This window comes from Pelophylax lessonae (assembly GCF_965119305.1).
Source record: "Pelophylax lessonae genome assembly, chromosome: 5".
Lineage (NCBI taxonomy): Eukaryota > Metazoa > Chordata > Amphibia > Anura > Ranidae > Pelophylax > Pelophylax lessonae.
In genome coordinates, this window is record NC_138772.1 from 560,471,492 (window position 1) to 560,494,931 (window position 23,440).

A 23,440-nucleotide genomic window follows, 5' to 3' on the forward strand; every position below is an offset into this window, starting at 1 on the left:
TCCCTGCCAAGACCTGAATACTCCCTTGATTGGTGTCTGTCTCGAACCATGCCTAGGTGAGACTACTCTCTTGTTTGCTGCATGAACCCTTGCCTAGCCTTGACTACTCTCTTGATTGCTGCCTGCCTTGACTCCTGCTTGAACCTGACTACTTCCCTGTCTGCCCCTGGTGTACCTTCTCCACATCATAGCCACCCCTGTTCCTGCTGTCCTCTTTGTGGAGTGATCCTGAGGGTCAAAGCCTGGTGACAAGTTACAGCAAAGCAGATTGGGACCGCTAGGATCTCTGACAAATCTCCACCTCCAAGGAGCTCTAGTGAAGACCACCAGTCACCTAGATCCCGTGCCTCGGTGATCCTGTGCCACCTGCCAGGGTGCCACCCTAACACAGCTGTAAGACAATGAATATACACTATATTACCAAAAGTATTGGGACGCCTGCCTTTACACGCACATGAATGGCATCCCAGTTGTTAGGATTATGTTTTATTTAAATGATATATAGTCATGCTTAAGCGAATAATGTGTAAATTAGACATTTTTACTGTTGCGGATGTAAATTTCCTCCCATTGTTATCTGAGTTGTGAGATCATTTTTTTTTTTTTTGCAGGATATTTTGCTATTCTGAAAAGTTGTTTCTTGAGTTTGCTTTCCTGTTGTATATACATCTGTTTTCTTTACATAAAGGCGTATTTTAGGGGGTCTCTTGCTGACAATTCTGCTGTTATGCAATGATTCTATTTTATTATATGTAGAATATGACGTGTATAGACTGGAAATATTTCCTGTTTTGTATACCGTATATAAGAGCCAAAGACTGAAATTAACCACTTTAAGACCCCGCCTATTTTTGACACTTGGTGTTTACAAGCTAAAATAATTTTTTTTGTGCTAGAAAACTACTTAGAACCCCATTTATTATATATATATATTTTTTTTAGCGGAGATTGTTGCAATATTTTTTATCACACAGTATTTGCGCAGCGGTCTTCCAAACTCAATTTTTTTGGAAAAAAATTCACTTTTTTTAATTAAAAAATAAGAAAACAGTAAATTTTTTTCCATAATGTGAAAGATAATATTACGCCGAGTAAATAGATACCCAACATGTCATGCTTCAAAATTGCGTACCCTCGTGGAATTGCGACAAACATTAGTACTTAAAAATCCTCATAGGCGACATTTTAAAAATTTCTACAGTTTACCAGTTTAGAATTGCAGAGGAGATCTAGAGCTCAAATGATTGCTCTCATTCTAAGGATCGTGGCGATACCTCACATATATGATTTGAACACCATTTACATATGTGGGCGGGACTTGGGTATGCATTCAGTTCCGCGCGCGAGCTAACGGGGACGGGGCGCTTTCATTTTTTTTTTCCTATTTATTTCATTTATTATTTTTAATTTTAATACATTTAAAAAAAAAAAATGTTTTGATCATTTTTTATTCCTATTACAAGGAATGTAAACATCCCAGAAATAGGCATGACAGGACCTCTTTATTGTTGTGAGATCTGGGGTCAAAAAGACCTCACACCTACACTAAAAAAAAAAAAAAAAAAAAAATTGCTGAAAAAAAATTGGCCCTTTAAACCGGTTGCTAGGCCGGAGAGTCAAGTGGGGGCCATCTTGCCCTCACTGGACTTCCTGTCTGTGAGGAGCGCGGACCGGACAGTTTTGCCCGCTGCCGGCGGGTCCGGTAAGTGGGGAAAACGACTGGGACACAGCGGGAGGTGGGGGGGGGGGTGGCACTTCTTCCGCCACACCGTAAGGGTGATCCCCTGGCGAATCCGCCCCTGGGACCACCCTTATCTTAAAGAGGACCCCCCATAACTGGGGGTTATGGTAGTTATCTAATGCCATAACCCCGTAATTTAGCGTCAAAGGACCGACGTATAATGACGCTAAGTAAGTCGGTAAGTGGTTACATTTAAGTAACCCATTCACTGTGCTCTTGGCTGGGTGTGAGGGAGTTGCTTCCAGGGCCCTGAAGTCTGGAAGTGGGGAATGGAAAGATCTGCCGGCAAAGGTTAGTAGAGATTACATAGACAGATAATATAGAAAGGGAGAAATCCCTCAGATAGAAAGATACAGTTCTGGGATAATCTTTTAATTATAATAAAGTAATATATAAGGGAATATGGATATGTACCAATAACTTGTTATATATCAGGTATAGTATTCTTTTACCAGTCTTAGTCCGTAGGGTTCAATATTGAGTTGGCCCACCCTTTGCAGCTATAACAGCTTCAACTCTTCTGGGAAGGCTGTCCACAAGGTTTAGGAGTGTCTATGGGAATGTTTCACCATTCTTCCAGAAGGGCATTTGTGAGGTCAGGCACTGGCTCGCAGTCTCCGCACTAATTCATCCCAAATGTGTTCTATTGGGTTGAGGACAGTCAAGTTCCTCCACCCCAAACTCGCTCATCCGTTGTCTTTATGGACCTTGCTTTGTGCACTGGTCCAAATCATTTGGTGGAGGGGGGGATATGGTGTGGGGTTGTTTTTCAGGGGGTTGAGCTTGGCCGCCCTTAGTTCCAGTGAAGGGAACTCTTAAGACATCAGCATACCAAGACATTTTGGACAATTTCATGCTCCCAAATTTATGGGAGGAGTTTGGGGATGGCCCCTCCCTGTTCCAAAATAACTGCGCACCAGTGCACAAAGCAAGGTCCATATGGTAATATAGTGTATATAGAGAGGGATCCCAATACTTTTGGTAACATAATGTATTTGGTTTTATTGCACCTGGCTGATTAGCTGATTTCAATTGGGCTTTCCTGGAGGAGTCCTATGGACAATATGAATCAGAGCTGCAACATTTTTCATCTTAAAATCATTTTTATAAATCCAGTGATGAATATTTCACTGGGGGGAACAAAGCCATTTACATGATCAGTATTGGAAATCTAATGATCAGCATTGACTACAAATATTGGCCCTTTAGGATTCTGACTACAGTTATGTTGGGGTCCTCCGGCCCGCAGCCCGGAATATTCTGAACTCCCCTACCCAGGCGCTCACCTCCTCCTCTGCCTTCACTACGGACGTCATCCTGTATCCATGCTGTAGATCTCTCTGATGGAACTTCTCCATCACCAGTCGGATCGTCTTGTCCTGGATCTCAGTCAGTTCCCCTGCCGGGACATCTGCCTGGACTCTCAGGACCAGCAGAGCGCTGGCCAGACACCATCCAGCAGCCAGTTTCATGGTTGTCCTTTTTGGAGTGGAGCTTAGTCACCTGATAATAAAAGTCAAAATGTCACATTGGTCACAGATGGAACTACACAGGAATAGGAGGACAACAGCTGGAAACAAGGGACTCTGATCTAAGAGGGTGTTATATTATCCAACAAATACCCGAACTGTACTGATGTAGCACCCTGCTCTAGGCTGGATACATTTAATTTTTTGGCTCTGCAATGCTTCGTTGAGCAGCAATCTATTATCTAGGTCTGGTCAGGTTTCCCTAAGTCTGGGGGTTGATTGCTCCTCCCTGCCTCTGGAAGAAGCTTCCACAGAGTTGGAGGGTCAGCCACTGGGTTATGAATATTTGATCCTTTCCGGTTCCTTGGCCCGGTCCTTAATGATATTTAAGATATTCTCAATTCTATATCTATTGATTGAGTACTTCTATCCTGGTGATTTGAACTGGAACATTGTGGTCGCGATACTTTAGGGGTCTCTTAGTAACCCTTTACTGGGTACCTTTTTTACTAATATTGTGCAAACAAACGGTTGATTTCCTTTCTTTAGATTCCAGTGCTGTATGGTGTCAGTGTATACTAAATGGCTTATTGTATTGACTCCCAGATTGAGCAAGAGATCGAGGTAGCCTTTGATACCCAGCCGGAATCATCCATTCCTAACTCAGAACCCTTGGTTGAATTGTTTAAGCAACATAAAAAACTGGTGATTAAATCATTAAATAGGAAGTGGGACATAGCGTCACTACAATCACATGTGTCTAATAACATTATCCCAAGGGGTCTGAGGGAAAGGGTGATTCCGGCCCAGCATCTTCATACCCCCAGATTTTTGGCATTATGGAAGGAGGATTGTATCGCTCGAGGTGTCCATATAATGAAATTGATTATTGACGAAGAGAAGCTTCAGTTGCAGGAATTACAGGCAGAAATAGTTAAGAGTTCATTGGCCTTAGAATCCTTCCAAGAAAAAGAAGAATTTATAAAACTTAACGAGAGTCTTAAAAAAGAGGTCGAACGAACTCAAAAAAATCTAAAAACTACAAAACAAAATAAATTTAGGCAGAATTTAGTAGACTGTGAGCGAGAGGATCTCTTTGATCCTACTCTTGTGAGGAGCAGAAGTAGATCCCGCGGCAATTATAGACAGAGGAGGCACCCCAGTAAATTCAGGGGAAACTCCTCTGGTAGTGATACTGAAGATAAATCGGTCTCTTTTTTGGTGCCAGGGACGGAGGAGGAAGACAGCGGTGGTCAAGCACAACAATTAGACAATCTAAAGTCTGTACACAGGGAGAGAGTCAATCAGAAAGTAAAAAACAAACAAATTCAACAGAAAACAGCCCCTCCCAGGGCCACTCGATCCAGCCAGAGACAGCAGAGGTAAATCAGTTGAGTCTAGATCTTAAGGTGGTTAATCTATCTGAATTTAATTTACAAAAACGTCATATTGATTTACTCAGCAAGGGCCTTTCTTTTTCTCCCACTTCTACCATGTGTGAATTTGAAGTTTTTAAGGACATTAATTTGTTCCTTAGAAGGGTCATTTTTCACGTTTCTAGTACTGAGTCTAATCAGGATACCCCACTTTCTGAACAGGACAGGGAGGCACTGGAGGCCCTTACATCCCTGTTGTTGGAGAATGTCTCATCGGATGATGAGTCCAATGACCCTTGTCAGATTAGAAGGGATGCCAACATCCGCATTAGATCCACGAAGATGCCCCCATTCACCAAATATAAAAATATCAAAATTTTCCTCGATCTAGTACAAAATGACCTTAGGAAAATTAACTGGGGGGACATAAAGAAACCGGATAACCTTTCTAAATCAGAACGACAGGCACTTAGAGAATTGGAGACAGCACCCAATTTGGTTATTAGGTGTAGCGACAAGGGCGGTAACGTCGTCCTATTAGGTGAAGAAATGTATGAAAGGGAAGTACTGCGTCAACTCAATGACACGAGTACTTATACCAAACTTAAACAAAACCCTTTCCCCTCCCTTGTCGCTACACTTAACCATAAAATTACTTTGGCGAAGGAAGTTAATTTAATATCCAAAAAAGAGGCGGACCATCTCCTTGTCAAGTGCTACAATGTGCCAACTTTCTACACCATCCCTAAGTTACATAAATCAGTAAGTCAACCACCGGGAAGACCGATTGTTTCGGCCGTCGGTGGACCCTTGGAGAAAGTTGGCAAATTTGTGGATGCATTGATTAAGGGGATGGTCTTTGAACTCCCCTCCTATGTGCAGGATACTAGAGACGTACTCAGTAAACTGGTTAACATCAATGTTCCCCCCGGGGTGATCTTTGTAGGCATTGATGTCGAAAGCCTGTACACGTCAATACCCCATGAATGTGGTCTACAGGCTGTGCATCACTTCCTGCAACGTAAATTTCCTAACTTGGGAGCCCATAATGAGTTTGTGGTGGAATTGCTGCAGTTTATGCTCAGCAACAATTGCTTTCAGTTCCTTTCCTCCTATTTCCAGCAGACCAGGGGCACCTCCATGGGGGCACCGTGGGCCCCGGCCTACGCGTGCCTCCATTTGGGTCTCTGGGAGGAGCAGGAAGTATACCCATCCCCGATGTACCTCGGCCATTCCCTTCTATGGCTGAGGTACATCGATGATGTACTGCTCCTCTGGGGAGGAACCTTGACGGAGCTGGAGGCTTTTGTTGAGGGGCTTAACTGCAACAATAGAAACATTAAACTGACTTACACTGCGACGGCCAATCATTTGCCTTTTCTAGATCTTCTAGTTTCCAGGGTGGGATCCACTGTTAAAACGACTACGTACCGCAAGGCAACGTCGGCCAACACATTGCTCTTTGCGGAGAGTCACCATCCACGATCTTTAATTAATGGTATCCCCGTCGGGCAGTTTCTCCGCCTCAAGCGGAATTGTACAGATGAGGCCGATTACCAAACTGAAGCTAGGGATCTACATAGACGCTTCAAAGAGCGAGGCTATTCCCATAACATCATTAGACGGGCTCGCAAGAAAGTGGGACCAAGACAGAGATCTGAACTACTCCTCAAAACGGATGATTCTTCATCTCTGACTGGGTCTGTTCAGCAAACCCATCCTAGGATTGTAACACGGTATGGCTCACAATGGGATCAGGTCAGGGAGGTGATCACAAAACATTGGCAGGTCCTAACCGTATCGCCTCTAATAGAAAAAATAGTGGGACCCAGACCCCTGATCACTGCCAAACGTGCAAAAAACCTTAAGGATGCCCTAGTTCATTCGGAGTTTGTGCGAACAAAAACCCAGCGTACTTGGTTAACCTCTTTACCTCCAGTTAAAGGGATGTTTGCATGCGGAAAATGTTCAGTATGCAAACTAGCGATAAATTCTAAAACCTTCTTCAGTTGTGATATGAGCCAAGAATTTACCATCAACAGTTTTATAAATTGTCAAACAGAAAGAGTCATCTATCAGCTCATATGCCCCTGTAATAAATCCTATATTGGGAAAACCAAACGCCAATTGAAGACTAGGGTTTTAGAACATTTGGCTGACATTAGGAACAAGATTGATAATAAAACTATACCCCTGCACTTTCTGGAGTACCACAGTGCCAACCCGGATGGATTACTATTTCGTGGCATTTATGCCCTCAAGCTCCCCGTGAGACGTGGAGACTTTGACACTGTGTTACTCCAGAAGGAGAAGTTATGGATATACAAAATGCTGAATGTGGAGTTCAGCTTGAAGCCATTCTTGTCCCCCTAATAATGTACGATGTTGTTCATCAGTTATCTTTACCCTGCCATTCCTGTCCATTCCTCTCAGAAATTATTTCCCTTTTGGAAGCCCTTATGGGTATGTCCCATGTGCCAATTTATGTATATTCTTTGTATGGTTCTCTACATATATATATATACATATAGTAAGTAACCATCATGGACATACATCCTTTAGGGGGACCACTTTTGTCCATAGAGTTCTGAATCTTGGTTTTCTCTCTGTGGTTCATTTTACTTTGGTTACCGTCGCTGGTGATACTTCCCTTTGATCATTACCTGGGAAGGATGGTATATTTACCCCCTGGAATTTTTCCAATATGATATCTGGGTTAGTCTGTTGATATGGCATTCATTATCAAATCCATTGCTGGATGTACAATTCAGCATCTTTTATCATTAACTATGTGTCACCAACCAGCACTGTGTATCTTTAAGCTTCTTCAGTCTTCAAGTTTGACTTTATTTGCACATTCTATATGATATTTGGTTATTAGCACCCCTGTGCACAGTGGGTTCTTTGAGACCCCTAATTTTTAAATTTTAATTTTTTAATCATAATTGTTTACACTCATATGAGCAGCTATACTCTACCACATCAGATAGCTCTTGTTTATCCCCTTGTTTTCAATGAGCAGTATATTGAGCAATTGTGGTTTAGCATTAGCAGCCAGTGAGATGCATTCTGTACAAATAACGTTAGGGGGAGTTGCATGGTTTCCTTTATAATATGTAAATGGCATACTGACATCTGGTGGCCAAATAATGGTTATTCACCTTAATGATTTTTTGTCTGGTTTTACACATCTGTGTTTGATCATTCAATTATTATTCACTATATAAAGGAACCCATGACCCCCCATGAATTAGCTCCGATTAAACCGACGTAAGGTCGGTGAAACGCGTCAGCAAGCTTAACAACCGGATTGCGCCACCCGGACCCATCTCTCCTGAGTGTTTAGGCGATCCCCGCAGCCTTGGCTTAGCTACGGCTCCCTTGATTCCGCTGCTCGCCACTGCCGGATGTGACGTGGGGCCGGCCACCTCGGACCCGCTCGTCACTACTCGGAAACGAGGCTGGAGCAAGCACTGAACGGGACCACGCCGTCTAGCAGTCTGCACGAGCCGCCGGGATATCGCTGCTCCACACTCGGAGGTATGAACTATCTTTAAATTGGCTTGATTATCGCATGGTATACATCCCTTTCTATAGTCGGCACGGAGGACCTACCCGCATTCTTCCCCCGCCACCATTGGGGTATGATATGTAACCGAACATGAAACAAGCAAAGATAAAATTCCCAGTTCAATTTGCCAACCAGTCTGCTTACCAACCAAATTGGCCTGTCTAACAGTTTGCGTCAATACAGGGGTTTAGTTAGCACACATTTGCAAACGCATGTGAAAGCTGCAGGGCCACGTCAAGGCTCCCTGTTACCTGCAGTCCTAACTCTAATGAATTTTAAAGAGTCTCCACAGTGGGAGCACATGCAAGCTAATGGATAGATGGGGGGCAGGTGAGCCTGGAGGTGGCCCATCCCTCCTGAAAGGTAATTGGGGGCATAATGGAAGCCCAGCTGATAGTATTACAGCAAAGGCATTTCTGATTCATGAGAGTAGGACTGCAGGTAACAGGGAGCCTTGACGTGGCCCTGCAGCTTTCACATGCGTTTGCAAATGTGTGCTAACTAAACCCCTGTATTGACGCAAACTGTTAGACAGGCCAATTTGGTTGGTAAGCAGACTGGTTGGCAAATTGAACTGGGAATTTTATCTTTGCTTGTTTCATGTGCATTGCCCTTCCATGTGTTCTTTGCTATGAAGGCCAGTAATAGGTGGGGGCAGAGGCCATTTTCTTTGTTTTATGATATGTAACCACAGAACGGATAGCCTGTAACTCCACAAACAGTGCTCACGATACTTAAAGGAGGAAACTATACCTGCTTTTTGGCCGGTTCACATCATCAGGGACAATATCATCTATTGGTGCCTATATCATCCACTTTGTAAAATTTCTTCTACAGCATTACTAACAGCACCATCCCAACCCCTTCATTCAGGATTGGAAATTGATCAAGCGGACCTTTCCTCTCTATCTTTTTTCCTGCAGGTTTTTGCTACAGGTTTTTCAACCATCTTTTTTCATTTTATACAGGCATACCTGTGATTATATTCAGGAACTTTGCAGGCAGCATATATCCTCATATATGGGTTGGGTCCATGATCTCTAATCTACCTTGAACCACCCAAGCATATAATAATTTTTCTTAATTGTGGTCTGTGTTGGTGCAATCCATTGTATGTACATGGTTTTAATGGTTTTTCATGTATTGTGTCTATTCATGTTCACAGTTCATTCACCAGGCACAAGAGCCTTAATAAATTCATTGCTATTTTTTCACCACCACTCAGCCATCATGTGTTTCCTTGGTGCCTATATCTGATCACCCTTGATTTGTGAAGAGTTTTGGAAGCAATCCTTGTTTTCATTACATTCACAGATGTTGTTTGTATGGGTTATGAATATTTATCTGGCCGCAGCCAATCCCTAGGAGGGGGCACCCAGAAGGTGGCTGGGGAGAACACAAATGTTTGGGAGGAATGTTCAGAGCTCTCTCTGGCCTGGAAGGCAGCCTGTGATACTGAAGATCCATTGTTTTCAGGCTTGACTAAAGCCTCGTACACATGCGTCGAAATTCGGCCGGGGATTTTCGTCCGACGACCGATCTGCCGATTTTCGGCTTGTTAGTATGATGCTTCCGACAACCGACTCCGACTTTTCGGGCGAAAAAATCCTGGTGGCTATAAAATTTTTGTCCACCATCAAAACACGTCCGATTTTCTTGCAGTCAGTACAGATTTCGGCAGGGGAAAATCTTATGAGCAAGACTGGGCATGCTCAGAAATGAAAGAACACATTCAAAGCAATCCAACACATGACATCACTTCTGAAGTAGAATTTTGTCGTGCGGGAAAATTTGTGTGCAGTCTAGGCACATTCCAACCAACAAAACACCACTTTGGACAAAAGATAGACGTCCGGTCGACAGAAATTCATTGCGTGTGTACTAGGCTTAAGGGACCTGAACCCATTTGCTGGAGGACACTACCCGAAGAAGCTGGACTGGACAGGGAACCCTTTCACTAAAGAGTGTTGCAGGGGAACTAGTGTGGAGTTGTCTCATTGTGAGTAGGACCTTCTGCTTATAGCTCCAGGTGTCCTTGTCCTTTGATGGTCAGATGTCAAAAGTTACTTCAAAGACTGTGATTGCTCCTACAGAATCTCAGATGGACTGGCTGACCCATTTACCTCCAGCAATAGTTAAAGTTGCTGCTAAAGGAGGTTTGCTTAAGAATCATTCCTCCTGTACCCATTGGTGTTTTTGGAGTACCCTGTAGCCTTTTTCCTCTCCCCTGTCCAAATACAGTAAAAACTCAACAAAAAAGACATCTGCTAGACTGATCCTGTGTTTGTTGGTGTGCTTGGAACTGCTGTCTGGGCCTGGCAGCCTCTGAACAAGTAAGAGGGACCTGGGTAATTTCCAGTGCCCCCTGGGGGTTAGCTAGTAGGCAGGTGTTGTTAGCCACTTTGCCACTAGGTGGCTCTTTATCAGAATAGTATCTGTTACAGCAGATATTGACACTAGGTGTTAGGCCACTTTTAGGTAGAACCCTCCCACCAGTGATGTCAGGAGTCAGCACCCACATATAAGCTAGGTGGAGAAGGGGCACAGAGAGACTTGGGGCATAGGAGCCAAACACCCCACACCTGTGAGCATGTAACCTACACACATGGGCCCTGGACAGGGGGGGAAGCCAGGTGGAGTGGACCTGTATGCAGGAGGAACTGTAGCCCAGGGGCGTAACTACAGGGGTTGCAGGGGTCGCAATTGCAACCAGGCCTCATGCTCCAGGGGGACTGTGCGGCTCCCCTGTACACCTAGATAGGAAGTGGGGGCAGCATGTAGAGAAATCACTGTCCGCCTTTTTCCTCCTGTAGCTGCAGGAGGAAAATGGAGGAGATTGGTTCCTCTATATGCTGCCCCCGCCACTCCTCCTATCCAGTTCACTTGTGTTCTGTTGTCTCTGGGCCCCTGTGTGCTCCCCTGGTCCCCCCCCCCCCCCCACACACACACACACACTGTGAACTGTGCTCCCTCCCCTCTCCTGCTGGCTGCTGCAGGGGATGTGTCACAATAGAGAACCAGGAAGGGGTCGGCAAATATGTAATTTACCAGCTCCTTCCTTTTCTGAATGGACAGAGTCATAGTCAGTAACATTGTAAAAAAATTTAAATAAAATGATAAAAAATAATACAATTAAAATACCAGAAAATAAAAACTACTGACACCAGTGGATGAGCTTCCAGGATCACAAAGGTCACACTTGCGACCGGACCCTGGCATTCCACCACCGTGGGGAGGCCCAAAGATGGCAGGAGGAGAGCCCACTGCAGAACGTGTGAAAAGGTCCCGCCATAATAAAGATTTCCACAACGAGAGAAAAGGGCCCCAGGATCAGTGGGAAGAGCCCTAGGCTTGAAGGGAAGGGCCCCAGCCAGGGGTCCAGGGGGCCCTTCATGGATTCTTGCACCGGGGGCCCTGAAGGTTCTAGTTACGCCTCTACTGTAGCCATTTTGTCCCTTAGGGAGATGAAGGTTAGGGCGGATTGAAAAAGGTCTTATAGGCCAGGCTGGAGATCCCTGTGTGAGGCTGCTTCCCTGGAGGGTTCTAGGGAGAGATGTACCCAGCTAGGAGGTGACTTCAGAGAGCACAGTTCTGTTTGTACTAATGACCCCAGGAACAGTAGGGAGATGACTGGGAAGTGCTGCACGTTCTTTCACCTGAGACTACTGCGGACCGGCCACTTTATGTGATTGACTGTATATGTCACTCCGGAATGTATGTTCTTGTGATGTGACTGTCTTGTCATTGCCTGAACAGCCCCAGTAAGGTGCAGTGAAGCCCCACTATCTTGTGGGCATTCCTTCTTCTGGATAGAAAGGTCTATGGCCAGGAACCTCGTAAGGAGGTCTATGGTGAGGAGCAGGGCACAAGATGGTGAAGGAGTCGGCCTCAGCAGGTGGTCACATGTTTTAGCGGGGTAGGATCAGGGGTAGAGACTTGTGCTTGGCATCAAGATTAGCCAACCACGAAGCCCCTCTTACACTAGTATCATAAAAAGTCTTCTGTTATCCTAAGCACCCCGCTGTCTCAGCTTCCTGTATCAGAAATCACATGATAGGTGTGAAGCTGTGAAAAGCTTCATGGTGCCGACACTTGTTTAGGTTTACTTTTGTGAGAGACAAGGAGGAGCCTGCGGGGGGGGGGGGGGGGGGGGTTGTCTGGGAACTCCATTCCTACATCACAAGGCAGGGATCCCAGATCACCAGGTCACAGGCAGAGGTGTTGAGTGATGTAGAACTCATCTGTTCCTCAGCCTAGTGCTGTGTCTTCTCCACAGTGTGTGGTGGCTGACACTTCCAGGTCTCTCCCGGAGCAACTGTGCCACGGCCAATCAGAAGACAGCTCTTCTGATTGTCACCCGTTCAAAATGACAAAGTGATACATGGCTCTCCATTTGAGCAATGCTTCACAATGTTAAAGCGGGGCCCCCTGCTCCCATGCCCTCCAGTGACCTCAACAATCCTGAGCCCTCCAAGGACTCCTGCTTCCCTATGCTTCCAGTGACTCCTGCTCCCCTGAGCCCTCCAGTGCTTCCTGCACCCCTATGCTTCCAGTGACTCCCGCTATCCTGAGCCCTCCAGTGCTTCCTGCACCCCTATGCTTCCAGTGACTCCCGCTATCCTGAGCCCTCCAGTGCTTCCTGCACCCCTATGCTTCCAGTGACTCCTGCTCCCCTGAGCCCTCCAGTGCTTCCTGCACCCCTATGCTTCCAGTGACTCCTGCTCCCCTGTGCCCTCCAGTGCTTCCTGCACCCCTATGCTTCCAGTGACTCCTGCTCCCCTGTGCCCTCCAGTGCTTCCTGCACCCCTGTACTTCTAGTGACTCCTGCTATCCTGAGCCCTCCAGTGCTTCCTGCACCCCTGTACTTCTAGTGACTCCTGCTATCCTGAGCCCTCCAGTGCTTCCTGCTCTCCTGTACTTCCAGAGACTCCTGCTATCCTGAGCCCTCCGGTGCTTCCAGCACCCCTGTACTTCCAGTGACTCCTGCTCCCCTGTGCCCTCCAGTGCTACCTGCACCCCTGTACTTCTAGTGACTCCTGCTATCCTGTGCCCTCCAGTGCTACCTGCACCCCTGTACTTCCAGTGACTCCTCCTATCCTGAGCCCTCCAGTGCTTCCTGCTCTCCTGTACTTCCAGAGACTCCTGCTATCTTGAGCCCTCCAGTGCTTCATGCACCCCTGTACTTCCAGTGACTTCTGCTATCCTGAGCCCTCCAGTGCTCCCTGCACCCCTGTGCCCTCCATTGCTCCCTGCACCCCTGTACTTCCAGTGACTCCTGCTCCCCTGTGCCCTCCAGTGCTCCCTGCACCCCTGTACTTCCAGTGACTCCTGCTATCCTGAGCCCTCCAGTTCTTCCTGATCTCCTGTACTTCCAGTGACTCCTGTTATCCTGAGCCCTCCAGTGCTCCCTGCACCCCTGTACTTCCAGTGACTCCTGCTCCCCAGTGCCCTCCAGTGCTTCCTGCACCCCTGTACTTCCAGAGACTCCTGCTATCCTGAGCCCTCCAGTGCTTCCTGCACCCCTGTACTCCCAGAGACTCCTGCTATCCTGAGCCCTCCAGTGCTTCCTGCACCCCTGTACTCCCAGTGACTCCTGCTATCCTGAGCCCTCCAGTGCTTCCTGCACCCCTGTACTTCCAGTGACTCCTGCTATCCTGAGCCCTCCGGTGCTTCCAGCACCCCTGTACTTCCAGTGACTCCTGCTATCCTGAGCCCTCCCGTGCTTCCTGCACCCCTGTACTTCCAGTGACTCCTGCTATCCTGAGCCCTCCGGTGCTTCCTGCACCCCTGAACTTCCAGTGACTCCTGCTCCCCTGTGCCCTCCAGTGCTACCTGCACCCCTGTACTTCTAGAGACTCCTGCTCCCCTGTGCCCTCCAGTGCTCCCTGCACCCCTGTACTTCCAGTGACTCCTGCTATCCTGAGCCCTCCAGTTCTTCCTGATCTCCTGTACTTCCAGTGACTCCTGCTCCCCAGTGCCCTCCAGTGCTTCCTGCACCCCTGTACTTCCAGAGACTCCTGCTATCCTGAGCCCTCCCGTGCTTCCTGCACCCCTGTACTTCCAGTGACTCCTGCTATCCTAAGCCCTCCGGTGCTTCCTGCACCCCTGTACTTCCAGTGACTCCTGCTATCCTGAGCCCTCCGGTGCTTCCAGCACCCCTGTACTTCCAGTGACTCCTGCTATCCTGAGCCCTCCGGTGCTTCCTGCACCCCTGAACTTCCAGTGACTCCTGCTATCCTGAGCCCTCCAGTGCTACCTGCACCCCTGTACTTCCAGTGACTCCTCCTATCCTGAGCCCTCCAGTGCTTCCTGCTCTCCTGTACTTCCAGAGACTCCTGCTATCTTGAGCCCTCCAGTGCTTCATGCACCCCTGTACTTCCAGTGACTTCTGCTATCCTGAGCCCTCCAGTGCTCCCTGCACCCCTGTGCCCTCCATTGCTCCCTGCACCCCTGTACTTCTAGTGACTCCTGCTATCCTGAGCGCTCCAGTGCTTCCTGCACCCCTGTACTTCCAGTGACTCCTCCTATCCTGAGCCCTCCAGTGCTTCCTGCTCTCCTGTACTTCCAGAGACTCCTGCTATCTTGAGCCCTCCAGTGCTTCATGCACCCCTGTACTTCCAGTGACTTCTGCTATCCTGAGCCCTCCAGTGCTCCCTGCACCCCTGTGCCCTCCATTGCTCCCTGCACCCCTGTACTTCCAGTGACTCCTGCTCCCCTGTGCCCTCCAGTGCTCCCTGCACCCCTGTACTTCCAGTGACTCCTGCTATCCTGAGCCCTCCAGTGCTTCCTGATCTCCTGTACTTCCAGTGACTCCTGTTATCCTGAGCCCTCCAGTGCTCCCTGCACCCCTGTACTTCCAGTGACTCCTGCTCCCCAGTGCCCTCCAGTGCTTCCTGCACCCCTGTACTTCCAGAGACTCCTGCTATCCTGAGCCCTCCAGTGCTTCCTGCACCCCTGTACTCCCAGAGACTCCTGCTATCCTGAGCCCTCCAGTGCTTCCTGCACCCCTGTACTCCCAGTGACTCCTGCTATCCTGAGCCCTCCAGTGCTTCCTGCACCCCTGTACTTCCAGTGACTCCTGCTATCCTGAGCCCTCCGGTGCTTCCAGCACCCCTGTACTTCCAGTGACTCCTGCTCCCCTGTGCCCTCCAGTGCTCCCTGCACCCCTGTACTTCTAGTGACTCCTGCTATCCTGAGCCCTCCAGTGCTTCCTGCACCCCTGTACTTCCAGTGACTCCTGTTATCCTGAGCCCTCCAGTGCTTCCTGCACCCCTGTACTTCCAGTGACTCCTCCTATCCTGAGCCCTCCAGTGCTTCCTGCTCTCCTGTACTTCCAGAGACTCCTGCTATCTTGAGCCCTCCAGTGCTTCATGCACCCCTGTACTTCCAGTGACTTCTGCTATCCTGAGCCCTCCAGTGCTCCCTGCACCCCTGTGCCCTCCATTGCTCCCTGCACCCCTGTACTTCCAGTGACTCCTGCTCCCCTGTGCCCTCCAGTGCTCCCTGCACCCCTGTACTTCCAGTGACTCCTGCTATCCTGAGCCCTCCAGTTCTTCCTGATCTCCTGTACTTCCAGTGACTCCTGTTATCCTGAGCCCTCCAGTGCTCCCTGCACCCCTGTACTTCCAGTGACTCCTGCTCCCCAGTGCCCTCCAGTGCTTCCTGCACCCCTGTACTTCCAGAGACTCCTGCTATCCTGAGCCCTCCAGTGCTTCCTGCACCCCTGTACTCCCAGAGACTCCTGCTATCCTGAGCCCTCCAGTGCTTCCTGCACCCCTGTACTCCCAGTGACTCCTGCTATCCTGAGCCCTCCAGTGCTTCCTGCACCCCTGTACTTCCAGTGACTCCTGCTATCCTGAGCCCTCCGGTGCTTCCAGCACCCCTGTACTTCCAGTGACTCCTGCTATCCTGAGCCCTCCGGTGCTTCCTGCACCCCTGAACTTCCAGTGACTCCTGCTCCCCTGTGCCCTCCAGTGCTACCTGCACCCCTGTACTTCTAGAGACTCCTGCTATCCTGAGCCCTCCAGTGCTTCCTGCACCCCTGTACTTCCAGTGACTCCTGTTATCCTGAGCCCTCCAGTGCTTCCTGCACCCCTGTACTTCCAGTGACTCCTCCTATCCTGAGCCCTCCAGTGCTTCCTGCTCTCCTGTACTTCCAGAGACTCCTGCTATCTTGAGCCCTCCAGTGCTTCATGCACCCCTGTACTTCCAGTGACTTCTGCTATCCTGAGCCCTCCAGTGCTCCCTGCACCCCTGTGCCCTCCATTGCTCCCTGCACCCCTGTACTTCCAGTGACTCCTGCTCCCCTGTGCCCTCCAGTGCTCCCTGCATCCCTGTACTTCCAGTGACTCCTGCTATCCTGAGCCCTCCAGTGCTTCCTGATCTCCTGTACTTCCAGTGACTCCTGTTATCCTGAGCCCTCCAGTGCTCCCTGCACCCCTGTACTTCCAGTGACTCCTGCTCCCCAGTGCCCTCCAGTGCTTCCTGCACCCCTGTACTTCCAGAGACTCCTGCTATCCTGAGCCCTCCAGTGCTTCCTGCACCCCTGTACTCCCAGTGACTCCTGCTATCCTGAGCCCTCCAGTGCTTCCTGCACCCCTGTACTCCCAGTGACTCCTGCTATCCTGAGCCCTCCAGTGCTTCCTGCACCCCTGTACTTCCAGTGACTCCTGCTATCCTGAGCCCTCCGGTGCTTCCAGCACCCCTGTACTTCCAGTGACTCCTGCTCCCCTGTGCCCTCCAGTGCTACCTGCACCCCTGTACTTCTAGTGACTCCTGCTATCCTGAGCCCTCCAGTGCTTCCTGCACCCCTGTACTTCCAGTGACTCCTGTTATCCTGAGCCCTCCAGTGCTTCCTGCACCCCTGTACTTCCAGTGACTCCTCCTATCCTGAGCCCTGCAGTGCTTCCTGCTCTCCTGTACTTCCAGAGACTCCTGCTATCTTGAGCCCTCCAGTGCTTCATGCACCCCTGTACTTCCAGTGACTTCTGCTATCCTGAGCCCTCCAGTGCTCCCTGCACCCCTGTGCCCTCCATTGCTCCCTGCACCCCTGTACTTCCAGTGACTCCTGCTCCCCTGTGCCCTCCAGTGCTCCCTGCACCCCTGTACTTCCAGTGACTCCTGCTATCCTGAGCCCTCCAGTTCTTCCTGATCTCCTGTACTTCCAGTGACTCCTGTTATCCTGAGCCCTCCAGTGCTCCCTGCACCCCTGTGCCCTCCATTGCTCCCTGCACCCCTGTACTTCCAGTGACTCCTGCTCCCCAGTGCCCTCCAGTGCTTCCTGCACCCCTGTACTTCCAGAGACTCCTGCTATCCTGAGCCCTCCAGTGCTTCCTGCACCCCTGTACTCCCAGAGACTCCTGCTATCCTGAGCCCTCCAGTGCTTCCTGCACCCCTGTACTCCCAGTGACTCCTGCTATCCTGAGCCCTCCAGTGCTTCCTGCACCCCTGTACTTCCAGTGACTCCTGCTATCCTGAGCCCTCCGGTGCTTCCAGCACCCCTGTACTTCCAGTGACTCCTGCTATCCTGAGCCCTCCCGTGCTTCCTGCACCCCTGTACTTCCAGTGACTCCTGCTATCCTGAGCCCTCCGGTGCTTCCTGCACCCCTGAACTTCCAGTGACTCCTGCTATCCTGAGCCCTCCAGTGCTTGCTGCACCCTTGTACTTCCAGTGACTCCTGCTATCCTGAGCCCTCCGGTGCTTCCTGCTCTCCTGTGCTTCCAGTGACTCCTGCTATCCTGTGCTACTGTTTGCTTCCTGCGCCCCTGTGTCTTCATTGACTCCTGCTATCCTGAGCCCTTCTTTGCTACCTGCACCCCTGTGTCCCCAATAACTCCTGTTATCCCGAGCCCTTCTTTGCTTCCTGCACCCTTGTATCTCCAGTGACTCCTGCTCTCCTGAGCCCTTCTTTGCTTCCTGCATTCCTGTGTTTCCAGTGACTCCCACACTTCTGTGCCTCCAGTGACTGCTGCGCCACTGTGTCTTTAGTGAGTCCTGCACTTCTGTGCCTCCAGTGATGGCTGCACCCCAGTGACTCCTGCAGTTCTGTACCTCCAGTGACTGTTGCACTCCTGTACCTTCAGTGACTGCTGCACTTCTGTGCTTCCAGTAACTGTTGCACCCCTTTGCCTCAAGTGGCAGCTGCACCCCTGTGACTCCTGCACTTCTGTTCCTCCAGTGACTGCAGCACCCCTGTGCCTCCAGTGACGGCTGCACTCCTGTGCCTCTAGTGACTGTTGCGCTTCTGTACCTTCAGTGACTGCTGCACTTCTGTGCCTCCAGTAACTGCTGCACCCCTTTGCCTCAAGTGGCGGCTGCACCCCTGTGACTCCTGCACTTCTGTGCCTCCAGTGACTCCTTCACTTCTGTGCCTCTAGTGATGGCTGCACCCCTGTGCCTCCAGTGATGGCTGCACCCCTGTGACTCCTGCACTTCCGTGCCTCTAGTGACTCCTTCACTTCTGTCCCTCCAGTGACTTTTGTGCCCCTGTGCCTCCAGTGACTCCTGCACTTCTGTGCATCCAGTGACTGCTGCACCCCTGTGCCTCTAGTGACTGCTGCACCCCTGTGCCTCCAGTGACGGCTGCATTCCTGTGACTCCTGCACTTCTGTGCCTCCTGTTACTGTCCCGCCCCTGTACCTCCAGTGACTGCTGCACTTCTGTGCCTCTAGTGACTCCTGCACCCCTGTGCCTCCAGTGACTGCTGCACCCCTGTGCCTCCAGTGACTGCTGCACCCCTGTGCCTCCAGTGATGGCTGCACTCCTGTGACTCCTGCACTTCTGTGCCTCCAGTGACTGTTGCGCCCCTGTACCTCCAGTGACTGCTGCACTTCTGTGCCTCTAGTGACTCCTGCACCCCTGTGCCTCCAGTGACTGCTGCACCCCTGTGCCTCCAGTGATGGCTGCACTCCTGTGACTCCTGCACTTCTGTGCCTCCAGTGACTGTTGCGCCCCTGTACCTCCAGTGACTGCTGCACTTCTGTGCCTCTAGTGACTCCTGCACCCCTGTGATTCCTACACCTTTTGTGCCTTCTGTGACCACCGCACTCCTGGCAATGCGTTTCTTGAAGTTCATGCAACATGATTATATGCCTAAGCCAAGCCCCCTGCTACCTGTCTGCCATGTATCCAGTGAACCCAGTATTCTGCTGTTTCCATTGACCACAGCGCTCCTTTGACTCCAGTGACTCCCCAGTGTGTCTAGTGACCCCAATGCTCCTGTGACTCCAGTAACTCAAAGCGTTTTTGGTGACCCCAGAGCTCCTGTGTCTCCGGTGATCCCCAGTATTTCTAGCGGGCTTAGTGCTCCTATGTTTTCAGTGACAGCATATCTCCAGTTACCCTGGCATTCCTGTGTCTCCGGTGACCTCAGCACTCCTGTGACTTTAGTGATCGCCTGTGTCTCTAGTGACCCCAATACTTCTGTGTCTCAATTAACCCTTAGTGTCTCCAGTAAAATCATGTCTCTAGTGACCTTAACACTTCTGTGTCTCCATTGACCCCCAGTGTCTCCAGTGACCATGGCACTCAGTGAATGCATGCCTCTAGTGACTCATTTGACTCAATTAACCCCCAGAGTCTCTAGTCACCCCAGAACTCCTATGTTTCCAGTGACCACTAGTGTCTCCAGTGACCCTATGTCTTTATTGATCCCATAGCTCCTGTGTCTTCAGTGACCTCAGCTTCCTCCAGTGACCACAATGTTCCTGTGCCTCAAGTGACTGCATTTCCCCAGTGGCTCCTGTGTTTCCTGCAACTCCTGTGCCTCCCATGCTCTGCTGTGTCTCCCCTGACCTCCATGAACCCTATCTACTCTTGTGTTTTCAGTAAACCTTGCATTCTGTGTCATCTCATCACCCTTACAACTCCAAGGGCATCCAGAGCATCCTGCATCATCCTTTGACTCCAGAGTACACTAGGCATCCTGTGTCATCCTGTGACTCTTAGTGTGACCTCTGAACCTCTGTGACACCTGTGTCTATACACGCTCTGGGGTACGCTCCTTCTGTAACCTGGAGGGTCTTCCTTTCTTTGTACACAGACCCCCATCATGATATTAATTGGAGTTTTCAGCCTTCCTCTGCAGCAGCTGCAGGTTTATGGTCCTGAGGATATACAATTAGTGGTTTTGTTTGGTTTTTCTTTTGTTTATCCTTCATAACTCGTGTGCCTTTATTAAATAAATATACATACAGTATATATACTGTATATGTACTGTAATTTTTCAAACTCCTCTGTAAATCCAGAAAAAGGCAGAAGATACATCTACAGAACAGCAACATTTTCTTCACAATAGAGAAATATTTGTGTGCTTTTTACCCCCCACCCGAGACACGGGACCTTCCCATGAGAAGTCCTCTCTTCCCTCCGGTGACCTCTCTACCCCGGAGCAGATGAAGTGGAAACAATCCCTATGACGGAGTGTGAGGAAACCATGGCCTGTTTACAGGAAGAGGTTCCATCCTGCCAGATAAAACTCCGGCTCTTCTGTCTGGGAAGACAATGGCTACATCTGCACCAACCAGCAGATCATATGAGCTGTGCCATGTATCATTGTATATAACTAGGAACTCAGCTACTTGTATGGATACATTGTATATAACTAGGAGCTCAGCTACTTATATGGATACATTGTATATAACTAGGAGCTCAGCTACTTGTATGGATACATTGTATATAACTAGGAGCTCAGCTACTTGTATCGATACATTGTATATAACTAGGAGCTCAGCTACTTGTATGGATACATTGTATATAACTAGGAGATCAGCTACTTGTATGGATACATTGTATATAACTAGGAGCTCAGCTACTTGTATGGATACATTGTATATAACTAGGAGATCAGATACTTGTATGGATACATTGTATATAACTAGGAGCTCAGCTACTTGTATGGATACATTGTATATAACTAGGAGCTCAGCTACTTGTATGGATACATTGTATATAACTAGGAGATCAGCTACTTGTATGGATACATTGTATATAACTAGGAGCTCAGCTACTTGTATCGATACATTGTATATAACTAGGAGCTCAGCTACTTGTATGGATACATTGTATATAACTAGGAGATCAGCTACTTGTATGGATACATTGTATATAACTAGGAGCTCAGATACTTGTATCGATACATTGTATATAACTAGGAGCTCAGCTACTTGTATGGATACATTGTATATAACTAGGAGATCAGATACTTGTATCGATACATTGTATATAACTAGGAGCTCAGCTACTTGTATGGATACATTGTATATAACTAGGAGCTCAGCTACTTGTATGGATACATTGTATATAGCTAGGAGATCAGATACTTGTATGGATACATTGTATATAACTAGGAGCTCAGCTACTTGTATGGATACATTGTATATAACTAGGAGATCAGCTACTTGTATGGATACATTGTATATAACTAGGAGCTCAGCTACTTGTATCGATACATTGTATATAACTAGGAGCTCAGCTACTTGTATGGATACATTGTATATAACTAGGAGATCAGCTACTTGTATGGATACATTGTATATAACTAGGAGCTCAGCTACTTGTATGGATACATTGTATATAACTAGGAGATCAGCTACTTGTATGGATACATTGTATATAACTAGGAGCTCAGATACTTGTATCGATACATTGTATATAACTAGGAGCTCAGCTACTTGTATGGATACATTGTATATAACTAGGAGATCAGATACTTGTATGGATACATTGTATATAACTAGGAGCTCAGCTACTTGTATGGATACATTGTATATAACTAGGAGATCAGCTACTTGTATAGATACATTGTATATAACTAGGAGCTCAGCTACTTGTATGGATACATTGTATATAGCTAGGAGATCAGATACTTGTATGGATACATTGTATATAACTAGGAGATCAGATACTTGTATGGATACATTGTATATAGCTAGGAGATCAGATACTTGTATGGATACATTGTATATAACTAGGAGCTCAGATACTTGTATGGATACATTGTATATAACTAGGGGCTCAGATACTTGTATGGATACATTGTATATAACTAGGAGCTCAGCTATTTGTATGGATACATTGTATATAACTAGAAACTCAGCTACTTGTATCGATACATTGTATTATTTCTACATAGTCATAGGTGGTGTGACGTCATGTGATCCCCCCAAAGCCCATGTAGTGAAAGCTGGCAGCTGGACAAGGTCACATAGTGAACACTGGAAGTCTTCTACAACATATCACATGGTCATAGAGAGCCAATGAGGTGACAAGTCAGACTGATGATGTCAGATGAACATTTTGAGCCATTGTAGCAAATATGGGTAATGTAATATTGTCATGTGATCACTAGCAGCCAATCCAGGGAAAGGTATCAGTATTCTCTACCAGGGTACACCTTGATCTTTCTTCTTCCCCTGTACCTCCTCCCCCAACACATACACCTCCAGCACAAACACATATTGCATATATGTAAGGGGGCGGGCTCATGGATTTGTATATATTTCCTCTCTTTGTTTTTATGATCAGGACTAATAAAATATAAAAACAATGTTTCCTGTTCTTTGTTATGTAAATATGACAAATGTAAATATTTTGTATTCTTCTCTTCAGCCAGCAGGTTACAATCTTTGATTCCTCTTTACCTTCTCCTGCAAAAATCATGTTGTTTACGGAGCTCAGTAGCTCAAGCTGAGATTTTAACAACAGAGGTGAATGAATCAGAGCTATAAATCCACCCCCTTTAGAGCAGTGACTCCTCCCCCTACCACATTCTCTTTCAGCCAATATCAGCTCCAGCCTCCTCAGCGGAGATTCCCTTTATAGGAGAATATCGGGGTGTGCTGGACTCACATTCTGTATATCTATCGTGTTCTAGAAGTCAGACTTTCACTTTCATTTCCTGAGACACATATGAGTGCACCAAACATTATCTACTATGTGCAAGAGACTTATACAGTGTATATAGAATGTATAGTACATACGTGTGTCTGGTGGGGGGGTCTGTATATAAACTATATAAAACATACGTGTGTCTGGTGGAGGGTCTGTATATAGAATATATAGTACATACGTGTGTCTGCTAGGGGGGGGGGGTCTGTATATAGAATATATAGTACATACGTGTGTCTGGTGGGGGGTCTGTATATAGAATATATAGTACATACGTGTGTCTGGTGGGGGGTCTGTATATAGAATATATAGTACATACGTGTGTCTGGTGGGGGGGTCTGTATATAGAATATATAGTACATACGTGTGTCTGGTGGGGGGTCTGTATATAAAATA

The 23,440-nt window shown here is 48.1% G+C and overlaps 1 protein-coding gene across 1 annotated transcript in view; it reads right to left on the reverse strand.

Annotated features, from left to right (window-relative positions):
• Positions 1-23,440, reverse strand: part of LOC309556397 (retinoic acid receptor responder protein 2-like) — a 43,908-nt gene that overhangs the window by 18,124 nt on the left and 2,344 nt on the right. The window contains exon 2 of the mRNA XM_082258861.1: positions 3,028-3,244. Coding sequence (XP_082114987.1) covers positions 3,028-3,213 — 186 coding nt within the window. The 5' untranslated portion in view covers positions 3,214-3,244. The remainder of the gene's footprint in view (positions 1-3,027; positions 3,245-23,440) is intronic.